This window comes from Notothenia rossii (assembly GCF_949606895.1).
Source record: "Notothenia rossii genome assembly, chromosome: 11".
In the NCBI taxonomy this organism is placed as follows: domain Eukaryota; kingdom Metazoa; phylum Chordata; class Actinopteri; order Perciformes; family Nototheniidae; genus Notothenia; species Notothenia rossii.
In genome coordinates, this window is record NC_136910.1 from 19,020,819 (window position 1) to 19,040,527 (window position 19,709).

The following is a 19,709-nucleotide window of genomic DNA, read 5'->3' on the forward strand; positions in this document are numbered from 1 at the left end:
GACCATCCACCAATAGGATTGCAGCCGCCTCTTCCTAACCACGCCCCTCCTGTGGAGAGGTGTTGGTCAGACTGGTGAAATATTTCTAAAGACCACAGCCCCACTGTTTCTGATACATATTTCAGCGATGACGCGCCACCTCTAAATTGTAAAACACAGGGAGAAAAATACGCAATGTTTTGGCCTCATTTTTAGGATGCCCTCTGTTACCATAAAAGGAAAAACAAGGTCTCATCAGTGGGATATGAATGAAAGGTATGGATTAGATACAGTGAAACTGCAACAAAATAGCCTGCTAACTACTAACAATTACACTTTCAGGGATCAGTTAATATGACCTGCCCATGTTCACTCTGATGAGGCCTGTCCTCCTCTTTTAAAACAACTGTACAAGAAGCTGAACACCATTAACACACTGCCACCAGGCTTACACTGATGTCAGTGCGCCACCTTGTGTAAAACACAGGCACTGCACATGCCTTCTCTAAAAATATATTGAATAACTTGGATGGTTTGATGGATGGATGGATTTATTTTGCATTTGTAAATTTATCAGGGGCATGGCAAGGGTTTTTTTCTGAAAATGAGTTTGGTTAGGTGTGGGCTTGTAATTTGTATATATATTTTATCTGGATCCTACATAGAATATAATTTGGAGAAAAATAAGTACAACATTCAGACTTGAATATGTTTTATGTATATGTTTTTGTCCTGACAAAAAGGCACATATGGAGGAGTCACGAGACTCGCCCCCCCCCCCCCCCCCACCGACTCCCCAAAAAAGAAAAACGTACTTCTTTTCCTTCTCTTATGTCTCAGGGAAACTCATTTCGGTTCACACAGGATTGTTCTCTCCTGCAGGGCACAAATAGAATTGTGTGGATATCTTAGAATAGACCTACAGCATCATACAGTAATAAGCCCTTTATATCACACTAAACCTGCAGATGGAAAATAATTAAATGGTCAATAGTACATTTTACGAGTGACACAATTCTTGTTTAAAACCTCCACAGTAAGCCAAATAACCCCATGAGGATTCTGGGAATTTTTAGAAGTACAGCTGCCCTGACACTTATTGTCTTGGAGAGGTACATTTTGGATGTTTATTTCTACTCTTTTAATTTCTCTTATGTACAATGCCTTGTCTTTTTATGCTGCTGCAACGTAAACATTTCCCAAATTGGAATCAATAACGTACTTCTTATCTTATCTTATCTTAGGAACGGAAAGTGCAGCAGTTCTTCCAGCGACTCTTCTGTTTGGCTGAAATCCTCCATGCCACAGTGGGGAGTGGGCAGGGGTGCCGTTAGGACGATTCTAAGGGCCCGTGACTGACAGGGGCCCAAACCATTTGAGAACATTAAGAAAAAAATGTTTAAGTAACCAATGTGATATGGGGCCCAAAATCCCTGGTGGCGCCCCTTGGAGTGGGTGAAGTACCAGCCATTGGAAGGAAATAAGAAAGTTATAAATGTAGCTACAGACAATCTAGCTACCTCTACATTTGACTTGGCATTCACACATCTTGTTCTTGTTGGTGGTGTTGGTGGCACATCAGGCCTGGTTCAGGACTGTGTATAGGAAGCAGGGGTCAGATCTTCCTAAGAGAAAGGCAGGTTGTCTTTGTTGTCATCACTTCAATAATAAGTAGGAAGTTTGTTCCAGCTTGAAAAGAGATTTTAGCTTATAGTAACTGTTACTCTGACAGAATGAATACAGCAGGTTGCTGTACAAATCATTATTTTGTATCTAAAGAATGTTATTCTATTGACTGATCGCCTTCCTGAGCTATGTTTTGTATCTGTGATCAAATTAGACATTCAGTAGATGATGTGCTGATGGAGACAGACAGTGAGTAATGAATATAAAGAGGCTACCTGAGTCAGAGCATTCTGCTGCTGCTGCTGCTGCTGAAGTGTTTTTTCTTCACAAATTACATTCTCCATCTCTGTGTGTAATTTTAGCAAAGATTTACATTTTGCAATGTCATTAAAAAGCCAGCACATTCTGGCACACTTTTAATATTTTAAGATGAACATAACAATGAGTGATTCAGATGGTGCAGCTTATGTACTGTAAAATCTAGAACTGACAGGTTTCTCTAAAAAGTGTGTTTTCATTGCTTTAGAAGTATAATATCATTTATTATAATAATCTTTAAAAGGACATAATGTCCAGAAATAACCTTGGCAATCATATACAATATAAAAATTAATCATATTAAATGGAAAATAGATTTTCTTAGTGACTTTTCAAACATACCTTTTGTGGGTTGGGTAGCACTCGAAGGGCCTTAGACACTTTTGGTCTATTTGTTTACAGGATTTTCATAGTTTTTGCTATAGCCCTGGGCCGAGGTGTTGTGTAAGTGTGAAGCCTAATGTGCCTCATAAATAAATTACATTTGCAAATCATCCATCCACTCAAGTTTGCAACAACAATGTCTATTATTGCCAAATTGGACAATTTTTTTCTCGATTCATGCAATCGTTTCGGAAATGTTTCGCCTATAAATTACCAATCCCAGTTATCTAAAATATGCAAAAATGTCTTAAGTGTTCTGGCACACAAGACACAAGATATTTTTTAATTTAATTTCTTAAAAAGGACCTTGAAAGATTACCTAATTACCAAAAGGTTTTATTTAATTTCTGCAGGTTGATTAACCCTTGTGTTGTCTTCGGGTCAAATCTGACCGATTTACTACTTTCATCAATCATAACTTTTTTGTTTTAGATTCAATTGCATTAAGGCTTTATGATATCCTTCACAGTAGACATTTCAACATACATACATTTGCTGATCACCACTTTCATTGAATTTTGGATGACTTAGTCAACTTTGTAACACCCCTGGTGTTCCCGGTCAAAAATGACCTCCATAAAGAAAAGGAATTAGTAAACATCCGGATCAGATTAAACACACACACACACACACACACACACACACACACACACACACACACACACACACACACACACACACACACACACACACACACACACACACACACACACACACACACACACACACACACACACACACACACACACACACACACACACACACACACACACACACACACACACACACACACACACACACACACACACACACAGGGCATATAATTCACTGACACTATCAGGAGCACCATTGTTCCCTTTTAACCATCTTCAGGCATGGGCAAAAGTAACTAAGTGCAATTACAATTTGTAGGTACTACTACTTTACTTACCTTATTTCAATTTCATGCTTCTTTATACTTCTTCTTTACCACATTTCTGATATAATTGTTTTACTTTCCACTCCATTACGTTTACATGACAGCTAAAGTTAGCTTATTTTATTATTATTTTTACAAAATTATAATCTTATACAATTCTTCACAAAACCCCTTACAAATAAAGTGTTTTCTTTCAGTTTGATAAATTGTTAGCGGTTCCAGCAAAGGGTGGTCTTAATATAAATATATATATTTCTTTCTATATTCCTCCTTCAGGTGTGCAAATCAAAGTTTCTTAAATTGCCAGTGTAAGCGCCACACACACACACACACACACACACACACACACACACACACACACACACACACACACACACACACACACACACACACACACACACACACACACACACACACACACACACTAGATGTGTTCCCCCCCTTATGTGCCCAATCCCCCCATGTGAATCACACTTGGCACACACAAACACACGCACACAACAATTTGACACATTTCCCGCTCTTATGTGCCCATCCCCCTACATGGATCACACCTGGCACACGCAATACATGTTCAGTGTCTATTCTTATATTTACTGCAGTTGTTCATGTATACCAGTAGTCTGATACAATATGTACAGTTTGAAAGGGTGTTAAATGAAATGTGGTGATGATTAATGGTTTTTGTGTTAATGTAATAGCAGTTAAAACAGGACCGGTCAAATTTGAACGCGAAAGCCAAAGTAAAAGGAGGGTTAATCCCTATTTAAACTGACTATATCATATTACCTTGAACACAGTTGAACAGCCATGGGTTGATTGCCATGCTCCAAAGCTGCAGCTCAGTCTGGATAATAAAAAAAAATAGAACTCTGTGTGAAAAAATGTCTGTCACTGACTTTGTGCGCACGGCTTTAATATAATATAATGTAATGTTCTATTCTCTTTATGAAAGTTCAGTATGACAAAACCTCAGCACAGTTCTGTCTGTGCTAAATAACATCTGGGACAAAATAAGAACAGGTTGTTGCATAATGTATGAGTTTTAAGTTCCATCTGCCTTCTAGCCCGTGAACAAATCTGCTCATGCTCACTGAATGTGTGTTCCCCGAGCAGCCAATTGCACAAGATGACAACGCTACAAACACAGCCACAGCTAAGACAACCATCTGGGAGGAAAACACAGTTGCACAATAGTTTGTGCTTACTCATTGTATAATCAGAACAATTGTGTTTTAATATCTGCATGTTTCGAAGATTATTTGTCATTTATGTAACAATGCCTGGTGCAACAAAAAAAATTAAAATTAAAGGAGTGCTCAGATGAACGGATGAGTTAGGATAAGATAAACACTTTATAAAAGAAGAAAGGTCTAAAGCACTTTTCTGACAAACAGTAAAAAACATAGATTTAAACAGCTATTTCATAGTACATGTTAAAAACATAGGCTGTTTATACACGTTTAAATAGAGCTGAGCTTACAACCCATGTGTAGCTACACCAACAGCCTTCTTAAGTTTCCCCTTTTGTTGACACATGGGGAAAGTAAACATGTTAATAGCAACCATCTGAACAAAAAAACAATAAACTCACCAGTGGCAAAAGCAAAGTGTGACCACTAGATGGCTCCTCCAACATACGTAGAAGGAAGAACAAGATATCAAGAAAAAATAATCAAATAGGACAACATGAATATATAGATAACAAGACAGTGAAATTATAAATATATTATAACATTACATCCTCATTTTCAGCAGCCAGGCCATGTGAAAAAGAGCAACTACATAAAAAGAACTGAAGTCTTTTTTTTCATTTAGTCCTGGATAATCTGTGGCCTACATTCGGGGTATATATTAGGTTTATCTCCGCAGTATTACATTCAGCCAATCATCCCCTAACCTTGAACTTATTTGACAGCCTGCTCTAACCAGGGCATGTGTAGAGCAACTCACAGGGTATAGACTGTGAAAGTGCTAATACATTATTTAAATTATGAATTTTGGCTGACTAGCATCGTTAAATACTGGATATCTTCCAAGTATATTATCATATGCAAATGTTAGCAAAGATTTGACTCATAACATATTACTTATCAACATGATGAGAACTCAGCCTTAAATTCAGTAAAAGCACAGACAGGGGAATTTGCATACTTTTGTTTAACAGCATCTTTCTCACTTAGTTTAGGTGTTACAAGTTAAGTAAATAAAGACATGAAATTAAAACGGCGTTGGCAGTTTTTATTCTGTATGGTCAGCTCAAAGTGGTCAAAGTTGCTAGTACAGTTACTACACACTGTCCACAGGAGGGAGGAGGTGTGAAAACAACCATTTATGCAAGGGTTTCCATTATAATAAACAGCCTCTATTATCAAAATGAATACTCAACAAACACACAAAAGTGAAGAGTAAATCAGCCGTTAACATGTGTATTGTCTTTAGAATTATGCAAAAGTGTGATTTTACATTCTGTATGAGACTAACAATATTTACTTTAATGATCTTTCATTTGATCTCTGAATTCTTATCACACAGTATGCTTTTGAATCCAAATGCTATTTCCGTCTTTCCTTATATGCACCCACACAGCTCATAAACAGCAAATTCCCCTCATTAGTCCACCTGGAAAGTGGTTCTCTCTGCCAAGTAGACCACTTTAATAAGGTTACCGCAAACCAACTTGACCAAAGTAATTAAAATGATCTAGTTCTCTGTAGTTTTGAAAGAGTAAGATAGTTATTCAGAGCTTCAGCAAAGATTTCAAGACAGGAAGACTGAGAGAAATAGGAATAAAGGGGAAATCAAACACATGCTTCAATACAGATATTTGCAGCAAAATTAAACACTCAGTATAATTTGTGATGTCATAACGAACTCTTCTTGAAGATTCTTGGCATGGCAGTTAGTTTGTTGGCAGGTTGTGATATTTGGTATCAAGGGGCACCAGGCCATAGGTCATTAAGCGATTTCACTGAGCTGTCTGTCCTCATACATCAGATAGGTAACCTGCTGGCTGTTCTTATTTGAATTGTGGTGGTTTCTAAGATGTTTTGTCCAACGTAGGCCTACACCCACTGCTCCTTACATAAATGTTAGAACGTCTTATTGACACTACCCGTTATGTTCAAATGTCTTCAATTTAAAACAATTAAATTTCACAATTGAACTATCAATTTTATAGATATTTGGTCAAGCTTGCATTGGTGACCTGCTACTAGGCTACTACTTAGTCCCACATCTCAGCAAATGGGTTAGCAATGTTAACTGATCCCTGCAATGTTATTTTGGGAGGTTAAATACCTGAAATAAGGTCTCTGGATAACAGAAACTTTTTAGGAGATTTTCTATACAGTACATGTTAACTGTCGCTTAGGATATCAACTGTTGATCCTTTACCTTTAGCCAACTATTTGAACTGTTTTTCTAACATTATAAGCTAATCATTTTAGCGTTAGTCCCACACTTTTACCTAACTTTTTAAACTGTTCATCTTTTATTTTAAACTAATTATCTGTTACTTTTAGCTAACTATTTCAACTGTTAACTCAACAACGTTAGATAACTTTTTCGCCTGCTTATCCATTACCATTTGCTAATAATCCTTTAAGTTTAGCCCATTTTGTATTTCTTAATTCATTAGCCTACTATTAGCTAACTATTTAAACTGATTCTAAAATGTAACCTTGTATTAGTCTGTTTGAGCCAACCCGTCTCAACTTCTTTGTGCGCTTGCTTAACACCTAGTTTGTCCATAACATCTGACTGATTTTTTATTAAATCATAACTTTTATTTTCCACAAGTATCCCCAAGATATCTGACTGATGTGACACCAACATTGCTTTGAATTTGTTCCTTTGCCCACCTTGTGTATGAAACATATTTTTGTACAGTTCACACGAACATGCAGATTTGAACATGATGTTCCTGTCACTGTACAGTAGTAGTTGTTCCTGCTGCTATGGAGAGGTAATCAGCCTTTTTTATTTGTATGAGATACGGAGAAGGGCACTGCTGGATTCTTTCCACTCCTCGATGTAGCTGTAGTAGCCTAGAGGTAAACATGTACGGCTGTATTTAGAGCAGTTGTTGACAGCTTATTGGCCTGTAAAAACATAAGACTGACTGTAAAATGATCCTCACTTGATGTGTGCCACATGACAGATATTTTATTAATCAACGAAAACAGAAGGGCATCCCCAGAGAAATTGAGTATGTCATTGGTACTGTAGCTCTAGTGAAAACTACTTGAAATAGTGTGTGTATAACTCTCAAATGTTTGGGTGGAAAAGGGCACTGAATTTAAGAAGTACAAATGAAACAGTTAACTAAAAGTTTAAACCAAATACAGTTTATTGCTGATCCTTCTCATGTTTAATTTGATTATTCCCTTTAAGTACATGCCATTGGTCAGTGGTGGAAGGATTCTGAAACTATACTTATGTGAAAATATAAAAAAGACAAGAAAACAACCACAACCACTGCATCCCAAATTTCCCGAGAAGTATTACCTGTTAAAATACTGAAACTCACGTCAAAATATTCTTTTAACAGGATACCCCCTTTGAGACTTGCTTGTAAATATGAATAAAATTATGAATTATGAATTAATAAAGCAGCATTTTAATGTTGTGGCTTGTTTAGTTATAGCCTATTTAAACGTATATGGTAGGGTAGTTTTGATACACACACTCCACATGAGGACCTCTGTCCTATTGGGCTCTGGGCCAAAGAAATTCACAAGTGTGACCTACCTTGTCACTCTGTGTACCCACAGACAGAAGAACACAAGCGTGGTGGAAACTTTTACTCACATAAATCAGTCAGCGGCCATGTATTTGGTAAGATGTGTATTTAGTGCCTGACGGTCTGCTGCTGGAATGGATACAGGGAAGAAAACGTGATGTCATCAGCAGCTTCAGATCAGATCCAGTAACACTGACGGGAAGCAACTGGGGTATGCAGTAAAAACATATCGACACAGATCAGTTTGGTAATATGTAGCTTCATGATATTCGATTGTTAAACAATTGTATTTTTTATATATATTTGTTGTACTGTGCTCTACAATTAATGCACCTCCCATTGGAATGCCCTACCCCACACTACCAGAGCAAATGACCATACATACCTGTTCAAACTTGCTTCTCCTGATAAACTCCTACTCCACCATTTTATGACTTTGCAGGTTTATCTGCATTCTGTTTTCTTATCCATTTTATTGCAACTTGTGTTTTCATGTATGTATGTATGTATGTTTGAAACGTTGTTTTAATTGCAAGGTGTCTTTGAGTACTTAGAAAAGCACAACAAATAAATATTCACTTATATTCACTTCATTTATTATACCTTAAGAATCTTGCAAGGAATCAAATTGTTTATATTGACAGGCAAATATAAATGATATCCTTAGATTGCACAGAATTAGTGCTATATTGTCAGATGTTAAGACTAAAATAAATCAACGTTCCACTGTACAGAAAGCAGAAAAAAGCAAACCTTTTTTTTGTCCTGGATCAATTTGACCTGAACAGTACTAAAGTGTCCAAAAGTGTTCAAAGAGTCCAAAATGTGAACATAATTCAAAGGCTAAGTTAACTTATATGATATGCACATCCCGGTGTGTTTTCCATATTACATGTTCTGCTAACATTTGATTACAAAAAGACCACAGGGACTCCACTGACTGATACAATCAATCCCCTCTTTAGAGCTAATCAACAGTCTCACACTCAGTATGCAGTATTGAATAACACAGGAGAAGCATGTTGTATTTAAGTTGTCTTTTTATTATCTGGACTTATTCACACTATGTACAATCATTTCAGTCGCAAAAAGTGCAGCCTATAATAAAATATAATAACCTTTAAATTATAGTATAATTAGGATTCATTTAATACAAAATAACACATTTTCAAAACACATTTCTTTCCTCACATGGCACAGTGTGATGAACAATCTGAGACTGGCCTTGCGTTATTGGAACACAGACTGGTAGAGAGCACATGCATTGCCTTCTGGGGTTGGATAACACCAGCCTCTATGGAACTCAGCTAAAAGCATTACAACTCCAAACAAAAAGCAGGTCTGCGGTAAAAGCTATATTAAATAGAACTTGGGCCCCATAGTGCTGTACTTTCTCATATGTAAAACATATTAATTATTGCACAGAAGAGAGTCGGTCTGGTCCAGAAAACTGATGGTAAGATAACCGTGTATCTTATCAGTTAACGCAAAACTGTCACTTAACCTTTACAGGTCAAAAGCTCCAAACAAATACACGTGCATAAGCACAATAAACACTTTCAGAGTCATACATTTTGTCAAATCTATAGACTCTCTTTATTACGGTAAATGTACCACGGTGCGGCATAAGCATTATTTTAAATACTCAAAGTTATTTAAATAAAATGAACCTTTGGGTGAAATAGCTACTTTAAGGCATGGGTGACATTTCCTACAGGATATAGATCTCTTACATTGTTCAACAACAGGTCCGCCCTGTTTAACTTCCTTATCTTGCTCCTCGAACACCTGCTGTGATAAACATGCAGCACTGGTTTTGTCCTAAACTGGAATATTCGAAGCCTCCTTTACGTCGCTCCACATTTATTCCAACGGTTTTTAGTTGCAAGTGCTTCTTATGTCTCTACCTGCACCTGATCTATGATGCGTTGGTTTATATTTTCCTATGAACCCCAAGAAGGAGCGATGGGATTGAAAACAACATCATTTCAGGACGTCATGCTACTTCTAAAACCAAAGATAAAAGGGTAGTCTGCCTCCTTTGGCGAGGACCCTTTTAGCAGGAAAATGTTGCCATGGGAATATGAAGAAGGCTTCATGTTACTACATCTGAGCTTGAGGGACATTTTCACTTGGGAACTTTATATCTGCTCAGATCTAGAGGCTCTTTACTGGGTATGCACCAGTCGTCCGCCTCCTGGCTCACTTTGTAGTTCTTCAGAGCGGTTTTGTTGTACACCGGCAGCCTCTCGATGGAGTCAGTGGACAGCGCCTGGAGGGACAGGAAGACAACATGTAATTACAAATATCCTGTCATACCTGGCTCGACATGTCTGCAGAGTTTGGCGCTTGTGCCACAGGGCAGTTTTTCTCTCTGTGCTGCAGACTTTCACACTGTTGACGTCCTGTCGCAGTTTCATGCATGATCACCACGTCTGGCTCACCTTCAAGTAGATGACAGCCTCCGTGCCGTGGCCCTCCATGGAGTAGAGCTGCAGGTCCCCCTGGAAGTACTTGGCATAGAGACGAGAGATGGGCAGACCGTAGCCAAAGCCAGCCTGCACACAGACAGAGAGAGAGAGAGGGGGGGGGGGGGGTATGAAGGGTTTGAGAAGGCTTTGTTCCCTGTCACAGTGCAAGCAGCAGCATCCTTCCATCACTGCAGAACAAACAGGTCTTTTGTCAAGTTTGCTTTAGAAGTCACTCGGTTTGGGAGAATCAAAATGATGCCAGGATTTCAATCTTTAAAAAGGGAGGAGAGTTTAAAGAAAAGGCCAAATGAGCATTTCAATGTGTGTAGGCTTTTTGGTGCATAAGCAGCAACTTTATACCTGTACAAGTATTTAGAAAGGAATAAATGCCTCAAGTTGCAGTTCATTATATGCCTGTACAAAATGATATTATTACATAATTTCCTCCTACTATTATCTTGAGTATAATTGTCATAATTAGTGTCCAACTTCTGGATTTATAGCCAAATATATGATTTGCAAGGTCAAATTGACTTTGTCCTTTGTCCACCAAATTCATCCAGTTCATCATTGAGTCCAAGTGAATGTGATTTTTGCCAAATTTGAAGAAATTCCCACTAGACATTAAAGGTGGGGTAGCTAATTTTGGAGAAACCAGCTCGAGTACACAGCCGGAAAAAATCTGCCACTTCCTTACAGAGCCCCTCCTCCAACACACACATGACCAATGAGGGCACGAGATAAGTTTGTGCACAGATGGAAGGCTGACAGGCAGGTAGGCCATACAATTATTTTAGCCGGGCCGGCTAAAATGATTGGTCGTGCTTTTTACAGTACTACGGCTTCAACAGATGACATTTTTTAATGGATTTTTTGTCAAAGCACTTAAGATATTCATTGCTATCGGGATGTTAAGAGCATTCCATGGAATATAACAAAAAGTGTATCTCGAGACGGTTTCTCAAATTTACCTACCCGACCTTTAATAAGAGAGAATGGGATGATTAAAGAACCCAACAACCATAACAAGAAAAAAGTGTTTTCAAATAAATGTAGGAGTGTAATTGAGTCAATATATCTCTATTATCTCCTTACCAGTGGGGGCCGTGTGCGCTCTCCTATCTGTGGAGCAGGAGCGGTGGAGTACATGTAGCTGAAAAGGTTCTCCATCTTGCGAAAGGGGACACCGCCACCCTTGTCGCTGACCTGCAGACGGGGGCAGATACAGAGGGGGGGGGAGCAGATACAGAGTGGTGAGACAGGCAGATAAAGGAGGGACAGGGTGACATGAGGTCCTTGAACAGAGCTGACGGAGACATTTTAAAGACAGAGGTGATGCGGCAAACGAGAGCCCTCCTGCCACCAACACATGCCCTCCACTTAACACTAGAAGCTAAGTGGCCTTCTGTTCTTCCACTGCACATATCATCATGGTAAATGTGCAAGAGGTCACAGCTAGAGGAGGCACATTGGAGAAAGTATAGAATAATAGAAATCTGAGTGCAGACAATAAGGGTGCATTGAAAGGAGATTGCGAACCAAACAAATGCACGCTTTATCCCTCCGGTTTTAACCCTTAAAGAACTTTGTAAAAAGTGTGTAAAATCCAATTAAAATGGAGATTAAAACGGCAGCGATTAGTTGAGCAATCAATAAAATAATCTCCAAAACTATAAACTCCAACCAAAGTAATTTTTCATACAAAAACGGCAAACAATTCTGTTTTCAACAAGCTGTTTAATTATTTATTATTATATGAATGTAATACTTAACTGATTAGCTTAGTGAGAGCTTTTCATCTCAATAGGCTCAATTTAACTTGTTAAAAATGTGCTGGTTCACACAGAGCTTACAAACATAACAACACACCCAAGACAAATGTAAAGTTCTAATCCACCTGCTATCAGGAATGATATGAACATTTCACACAATGAACACAGTATATCAGTGTGAGAAAAAGTTTTTAGAGAGTACTTGTCCATGGACAAGTGAGTTTGGCAATTTACTTGTCCGAATACATTTTTCACTTGTCCAGAATGGAAAATATGGCAACACACATGCTGCAACCTGCCTGTGAGACAGAGTCCAACCACACATGTCCAACACTATAGGCCTAATAATAATAATACATTATTTTCATAGCCTATAGGCGTACGCTTTTCTACAACTTAAAGAAGCTTGCACGCTTACACATGTCCTGCAATACACATGCTGCAGCTGCCCAGCTGCTCACTGTTTGTAAAAGTAAATAAATAGTATGTTCATTTCAATAATGTACTTTCTATACCCTGCTTCATAAACAATACTGACATCCCTGTGCTCCTCCGAGTCTGGGGGTCCGGGGATGTGAGGAAAACGCGAGGACACAGACAGGGAGGCTGTTTCACTTCATAAAGGAAATGGCGGTCAATATTAACAACACAGGAGCTAAAACGCTTAATAATCTTCATTACGTGTTAAAGAAAGAACATAAGAAAGTTTGACAAAGATGAGGCTGTTAAACGGGCAGCGGATCCGCTGTGTTTAGAAAGAGAGAGAGAGAGAGAGAGAGACGCTGAGCTGCAGCGATCAGCTGATCCGGAGCATAGAGAGAGAGAGAGAGCTGCGGTCCGCGGGGTTCGGCCTCGCGTCCTGTCCTCACAACTCTTATTAATCCCGGGACCTGACAATTGTTATTTGTTCCTACTCGGAACCGAGTTTTGCTTCCCAACCCTGCCACTGTGCTACACGTCCCGCCACGCCATGCCCCTGTCTCAGTACAGAAAGCGGCGAGATGCATTTCCTTAGGAATTGACAAGCAGAACCGAAACTAACATTTCTAAACGAACAATGTCGGACACGGACAATTTGCGAATGAGTTCTGCCTTTTGTAAACTTAATTTGTCAATAATTTGTCAATAAATGAGGGCGAAAAACGTCACTTGTCCACCGGACAAGTCAATTACAATATCTACTTGTCCGTTATTGTAAATAACACGTCCCGGACGGTGGGACGTGTGCTTTTTCGCACACTGTATATTATTTGACCATTTCAAGAAGCTGTATTATAATTTGCAACCCTACCTTGATTGACATGTCCTCGTCTCCAAGGGACACCAGGACTTTGATGGGTGGGAGGTTGTTGCTGTCGTCATGGGTCTCAATAGTGGCTCTCATGGCATTCTACAAAAAGGAAATATAATATTATAACATATATCTTCAAGTGGTATTCAAATCAACTTCCCATTGGATATCATTCTTATCTAAGAGTGTGTCGCACCTTAAAGAGCTCAAACAGCATGTGATAAAGGTGAGAGGGCACGTATACGATGCTCGTCGGATGGTTCTTCTTCTTGCCTGCACGGAAAACAAACAAAAAAGTGTTTATAAGTCTTCCCACTTCATTTAAAATCCATTATCCTCTCAATGTTTTCCATTTGTGGCAAATATTCTGCAAAGCTATTATCTTTTCAAGAAGATAGGGACGAAAAGGGACCGTGTGTCAATATTGTCTGAGGCAGTGAGCCGGGGCTCATTTAGCCTTTACTTTAGCTTCCATGCTATAATGAGGGGCCTCTCAGGTCCATCAGGCTGTATATTAATTTGCCAACAAACACTCAGTCTGTGTGTACAAACAGAGGACACGGCTCTATTTGCTCTTTCTTTAAATCTCTTTAAGAAGGACTTGGGCCTTTGAGGTGTTTGCATTAAGAGTGGATCTTAGTTTGTAATGAAACTGCCAGATGAAATTAATGTAAGCTTACTGCACATCTCCTGCAGGATCAGGTCGGGGGAGCGGAGGTAGTACTGCTCACACAGCATCTTGGCACTATGGAATGCATCTGGAAAAAAAGGGATGATGATGATACATTTAGAAATTGTTATAACAATTTAAAATCGATGGAGTTTTTAAAATGTGTTTTCCAATATTAAGGCATAATTACCCTGGACTACATCTCCGACTTCACAGTGAGGGTCGATGCACCCAATGGTAGTTGGGTGTATAGGGTTGAGGGTACCATCGAAAATAAGAGCTGCAGGAAAGAAAAACAAGTTAAGAAGGACATAAAGCACAAATTACGTTATATTTGATTTCTTTAATCCTTTTAAAATAGATCCCTTGGAATATAATATGTTATATACTAAAATCCTTGTGTTTGAAACTCTTTATAGAAAAACATTTTCCTACATTTAAATCAACAAAACAAACCAGACTTTTGATCGGAATGGTGGTATTTGCGTCCCATAACAGCTCATACCCAACATTTTTAAAGGTCATGTGATAACACAATAAATACTAAGTAAGTAATAAAACCAAAACAAGTCATAAAACCGATATGAGCCTCTACAGTAGATTCATTAAAGCTTCATGGTTTCCCCTGCGTGTAGCTGGTGTTGAGAGAGATTACACTATCAGAACATGATATCCCTCAGCAATCTTTGTTCCACAGGACTCGCAAATACAAACATATTGTCATCATTCTGGAGCGTCAATCTGCTGTAAAAGGAGTCCTTTATGATGATATGATTTATTGATATGAATAAAAAAACGGAAATCACTGCAATAAATATTTTTTAATTGTTATTAGTGACTGAAGGGAAATCTGTAAGCTTTAACGTGGCAATGAAGCAGACTGCATGTTTTTTCAGGGTAAAGACTTATTTTTCCCTCTGACTGTCAAGAGAGTGACAGAGCTCACAGTGAGTTTTATAGTAACCTCACACTGGTACTAAAATATACATTTCAGACACAAAGTTGTCTGGGAAATGTGAAAGCCTACTCACTGTGCTGGTTGATGAGCATGCGGATGGAGATGCGGCTCATGTAGAAGCGGTCCAGAAAGTATTCAGTGTTCAGGTTGGTGACTGTGTCATGGGAGAAGGCCTCTTTGTACTCTATGATCCCCTGAGCCATGGTGGTTACCACGTCGTTGTGCCTGTTCCTGATGGAGACCAAGGTGTCAACAAACCTGGGGAGGAAGGACAACAAAGAAGTGAGTGGGAAATACGCGTAATAAGAGCATTACAAAAAAAATCACAATTGTATTTTTAACATTTTCGACATAAACAAGTATCCTAAAATAACTTCAATAACGTATGGCTTTAGTAATACAAAAAAGCGAAGGATCAGATAAGGGCTGCAATTTATGATTATTTATATTATCGATAACCCTGTCAATTATTGGTCTATAAAATGTCAATAAATAATTAAAATTACAATTAGCTCAAGCCCTAAAAACAATTATGCAAACTGGATATGTGCATAGTTAATAAGCATTTCTTCTTAATTAATAAACATTTTATAATGAATTCTTCTATAACATTTGTTTCACTTTAGAAAATGCTACTGATTATTGTCTCAAGTAATTATAAGTCTATAAGAGGTCAGATATTAAATAAAGTTTGACTTTGATTGTCATGTTTTGTCAGTCAAAACACCCAAAATACTAACTTTAATAATATAAAACAGAAAAAAGCAGAATATCTCCATATTTGAAGGCGAAAAAAAGGAATTTTGTGACATTTTCCACATAAATAATAATACAATACCTAAACGATTAACAGAATATACAAAATAGTGGCAGATTATTAACTTATTGATATGTTGACTAGTCACTGGAACACAATTCAAGAAAAAAGGTGAAATTGTTGGGAATTTTAGGAACTTACTCTCCAAGAACTTTGTGGTCATCAGGACTCTTGTCTAGAAATTCAAGGATTTCTAATAAACTCTGGATGTACCTGGGAAAAAATAATAAATAAAGATGTTCACACACACATAAACATGTTTTAAAACAGTTGAGTGAGTCTGCTGGAATCTTATTAGCTCAAAATCAAAAAGGCAAGTCTGTTTTCGCCTTAGCTGACTCCTTTCAGAGGGAAGAAAAGCAGAACCTGAAAACAAAGTCACGTGACATGTGAGGAGAGAGTAGGGTAAAGTTCACAGCTGAGAGCCTCCCCTCTGTACACAGTTGGAAGGACTTCAAGTTGGCAAACTGTTAGACTATTTAGACATTAACGGTCAACAGCTGTGACTGTAAACGTCTCACAAGTCAGGGGGGGAGACTTCTGGTAGCAAATAAAGTTTTAAAGAGTTACAAAAGATGCAGAAAGAGTCTCATGTTGTTCCTTTGTTTTGGAATAATAAGTATCACAGTTGAAGGGTTGCGTAACTTGGATCATAACAACACAAGAAGCAGTTTCCCTGGTTTGACTTACCAGCTCTGCACTGTCTGTACAGATGGAGTTGTGAGCAGTCTGTCAGGCAACAGGTTAATTTCCTTCATGATGTTTGAGAGTCTTACAGGGAGCTCCTGCCTCAAAAACACAAAGGAAGTCTTCTCACATGCGTTGATGGAACCTGAAGCAAAGTAGAGTGAACAATTTTAAGAGCTGACACCACTTTCTAAATAGTTGATGGCAGAACACTGAATGAATAACTATTTGAATAATTTATGTGCCAAAAATCCCCTTTCCAGCTGCTTATGCTTTTGTTTAACACATATGGTAATACAATTAAAAATGATATGTTTTTGCTCTTGATTGGTCCTTTTTCACAATATGCTGACATTTTATTGACTATATGAAAAATATGCAATTTAAAAAAAAGGATCATTAGTTTCCTAATATAGTGATGATTTAATCCGACTTTTCAAATAACACTGACTTGACAGAAGTGAATACATTATGAAAGTAACCATTAGCTAAGGCCTTTTAATAGTCATGAATAAAAAATAAATATATAAGATGCTTAAAGGGATTTTGCTGCAATTTGTATTGTAAGGTAGTACTTAATTTCTCTGCAAAATGTTAATGATAGTTCTTTTGCAATCTGCTGAAGTTTAAAAAAAAAAATGTATGTTAGTAGTGATTAGCAGGAATGTCCCTAACAGGGCCCAAACAGTGCTGCCAGGGCTGGCTACAGATCTGATGGAACACTCTGCACTATGAGCACTGTGCTGCTGCAGATGCTAGTTCACACAAACATGCATTATAGTCTGTATCTGAATCCCAGCACATTTCTGATCATGTTAAATAGAGCAACCCCTTTGCACACGGCACCCTTGTCAGATAGGCTATATCCCACATCTGATCGCTTATCAATAGCCTACTCACCGAAATCCAGAAACTGCTTCATAGAGAGCGGTGAAGGAGAGAATTTAGAGAAATGCTCGATGTGTTTGGGCACACTGGCCAAGGCGGCGTTTTTCATTATAAACCTTACGAACTTCATTATTGCTTTGAATGGTCCAAACTCTTGTTGCTATAAAGTGTCCACAACGTCGATGTTATGCTAGCAAACTGACCGCCGCGGACCTCTTATCAAAAACAGAGGAGGTAACCCCGAGATCCGGCCAATAGGAAGTGCAGGGGGCGGGGTTAGTGGTGATTACAGGAAACTCCTTCCGTTTCTACTTTGAGTACAAAATAACCAGCTCAATGAATGAACACATCACACAATACAAGATGTTCCTGTGTACTCCAAGATAATGTTCTTTAACAGCAAACTAGGAAATATATACTCCCTTATGAGCCCACACAATAAATTACAGTTTTAGTAGAAGTATTACAATGTTACTAGAAACTAAAAGAGCATATAGAGTGTTTGTTGTTAAAGGAGCAGATTGTATTTCTTCTTTGTAAACTGAACTTTCTGTAGGTTAATACTTTGTGTCAGTCTGAACGCCTATGGCTGAATCTGCGCTATGGTTCTCACTGTCTTTGGTTCATTTGTTCTTTTTAAATTCAGTAGGTGAACCTATATTCATAAAATAGTGTGTGTGAGCTTAACTGTATGTATTAAATAAACCGGAACGGAGCATCTTCTGTTAGCTCAGACTTTATTTCTGCTTTTTTAAACTACAGTTTGTGTTTTCATTGCCTGAATATGCTTAATGAAACGCAGGTTTTCCTATAAATAAAATATGTTTTTATACTAAATATCTTGGTTTCTTCTTCTTCTAAGTTCACATTGTTCCATTGGACACTTATTGATATTTATGTTCTCTTTTTTCTTTACTTACATTGCATTTGATACTAGGTTTAGATGAACTCATGAATGGATGATCAAATCTACACTGAATAGGTCAATTTGCTATGAATCAATCAATGGAGCAACTTCTGCTGTTCAAAGAAAGTTTGTAAAGGCCTTTTGAAGATTCTCATTCAATTGAATAAAGTTGTAATGGGCTTATTTAGGAGTCACTTTTAGGAGGTAATGCAGTTTAAAGTTGATTATAAACTTCCATCCCTATGAGGGTGTTAACACAGCCAAGTGCCCTTTGCTCCTTGTTTACTGTCTCCTCTCCTGATGGGCAGAAGTTCCCCCAGTGATTGTTTCGCTGGAAGCTTGCCACCTCAGGTTTTTGAATAGAAATGCCTTTGTCAGGGAACACAGTGTCCGGGTCAAATCTCCCGTTACATAAGCAACAGCGGCAGTACAGTGCGGATTGTCCTTATAAAGCCAGCCTGTCCTGCCTCTCCATCAAAACAGGAGTTTACACCTAAATGGAAGCAATATTAGAGAGTGAATCTGCACCTCAAAATACCACAGTTAACTTCAGTTTTTGCCAGCTCATAGCAGATAATATGATGATGCCCGCTACAATATCAAAACAATTATTAGTCATATTGTTTTCAAATGCCAGGTGTTTTACTTTTTAGTAATGTTGTAATATATCAGCTACAACATGTTCTGTTTAAGCTCACCGTATTTAGAGCTGGACACCTGTGATACAAAATATCAGCATCTTTTATATCCAGTTGTTTAGACCAGATTTTAATACATTTGAGTCTGCAACTGAATAATTTGTCTCAGCACAGAAAAACATATCTTCCCTCGAGCAGATGTGTCCTCTGAAAGAGAACAAGAGGTCAACATGTGTCAGTCAAATAAAGGAGCTCCTGCTGGTAGAGGCCTTAGTCATCACTAGAGTTATTACCTGGGGAGATGAAGATGTGTTGGTCCACAGAAAATTGAGGGCAGTAAAGTAAAGAAAATCAGAAAGCATGGATCTTCTTTATTTTTAAAAAGCTTTTCAGGCAAGTTCATTGCATGTTTGCTTTTCTCACAGTTTATTTCATACTTATGAAAAAAGAATAATAAAATGGACAATGATAAGCATCCTAGCAAATACAATTATTAGGATATTTGGATATATGAAAAGGTGTTTCGAAGCAGGAGTTTACATGTTATTCAGTGGTAGCCTGAAACTGAGGCTGGCCTTGTATAAAACTGACCCTAGAGACACATCTAGTGGAGAGTGCTTAACTGGTCAGCAGGGGGGGA

The 19,709-nt window shown here is 38.2% G+C and overlaps 1 protein-coding gene across 1 annotated transcript; it reads right to left on the bottom strand.

The window, feature by feature from the left end:
- Positions 1-8,992: 8,992 nt before the first annotated feature.
- pdk2a (pyruvate dehydrogenase kinase 2a) lies at positions 8,993-17,724 on the bottom strand. Its single transcript, XM_079659774.1, has 11 exons — positions 17,537-17,724; positions 16,640-16,781; positions 16,091-16,162; positions 15,206-15,390; positions 14,365-14,454; positions 14,185-14,262; positions 13,701-13,777; positions 13,505-13,603; positions 11,537-11,647; positions 10,415-10,528; positions 8,993-10,242 (listed from the first exon to the last, which is right to left on the bottom strand). The coding sequence occupies exons 1-11, from the start codon at positions 17,652-17,654 to the stop codon at positions 10,099-10,101; spliced, it is 1,230 nt and encodes a 409-aa protein (XP_079515900.1). The 5' UTR covers positions 17,655-17,724; the 3' UTR covers positions 8,993-10,098.
- Positions 17,725-19,709: the final 1,985 nt, after the last annotated feature.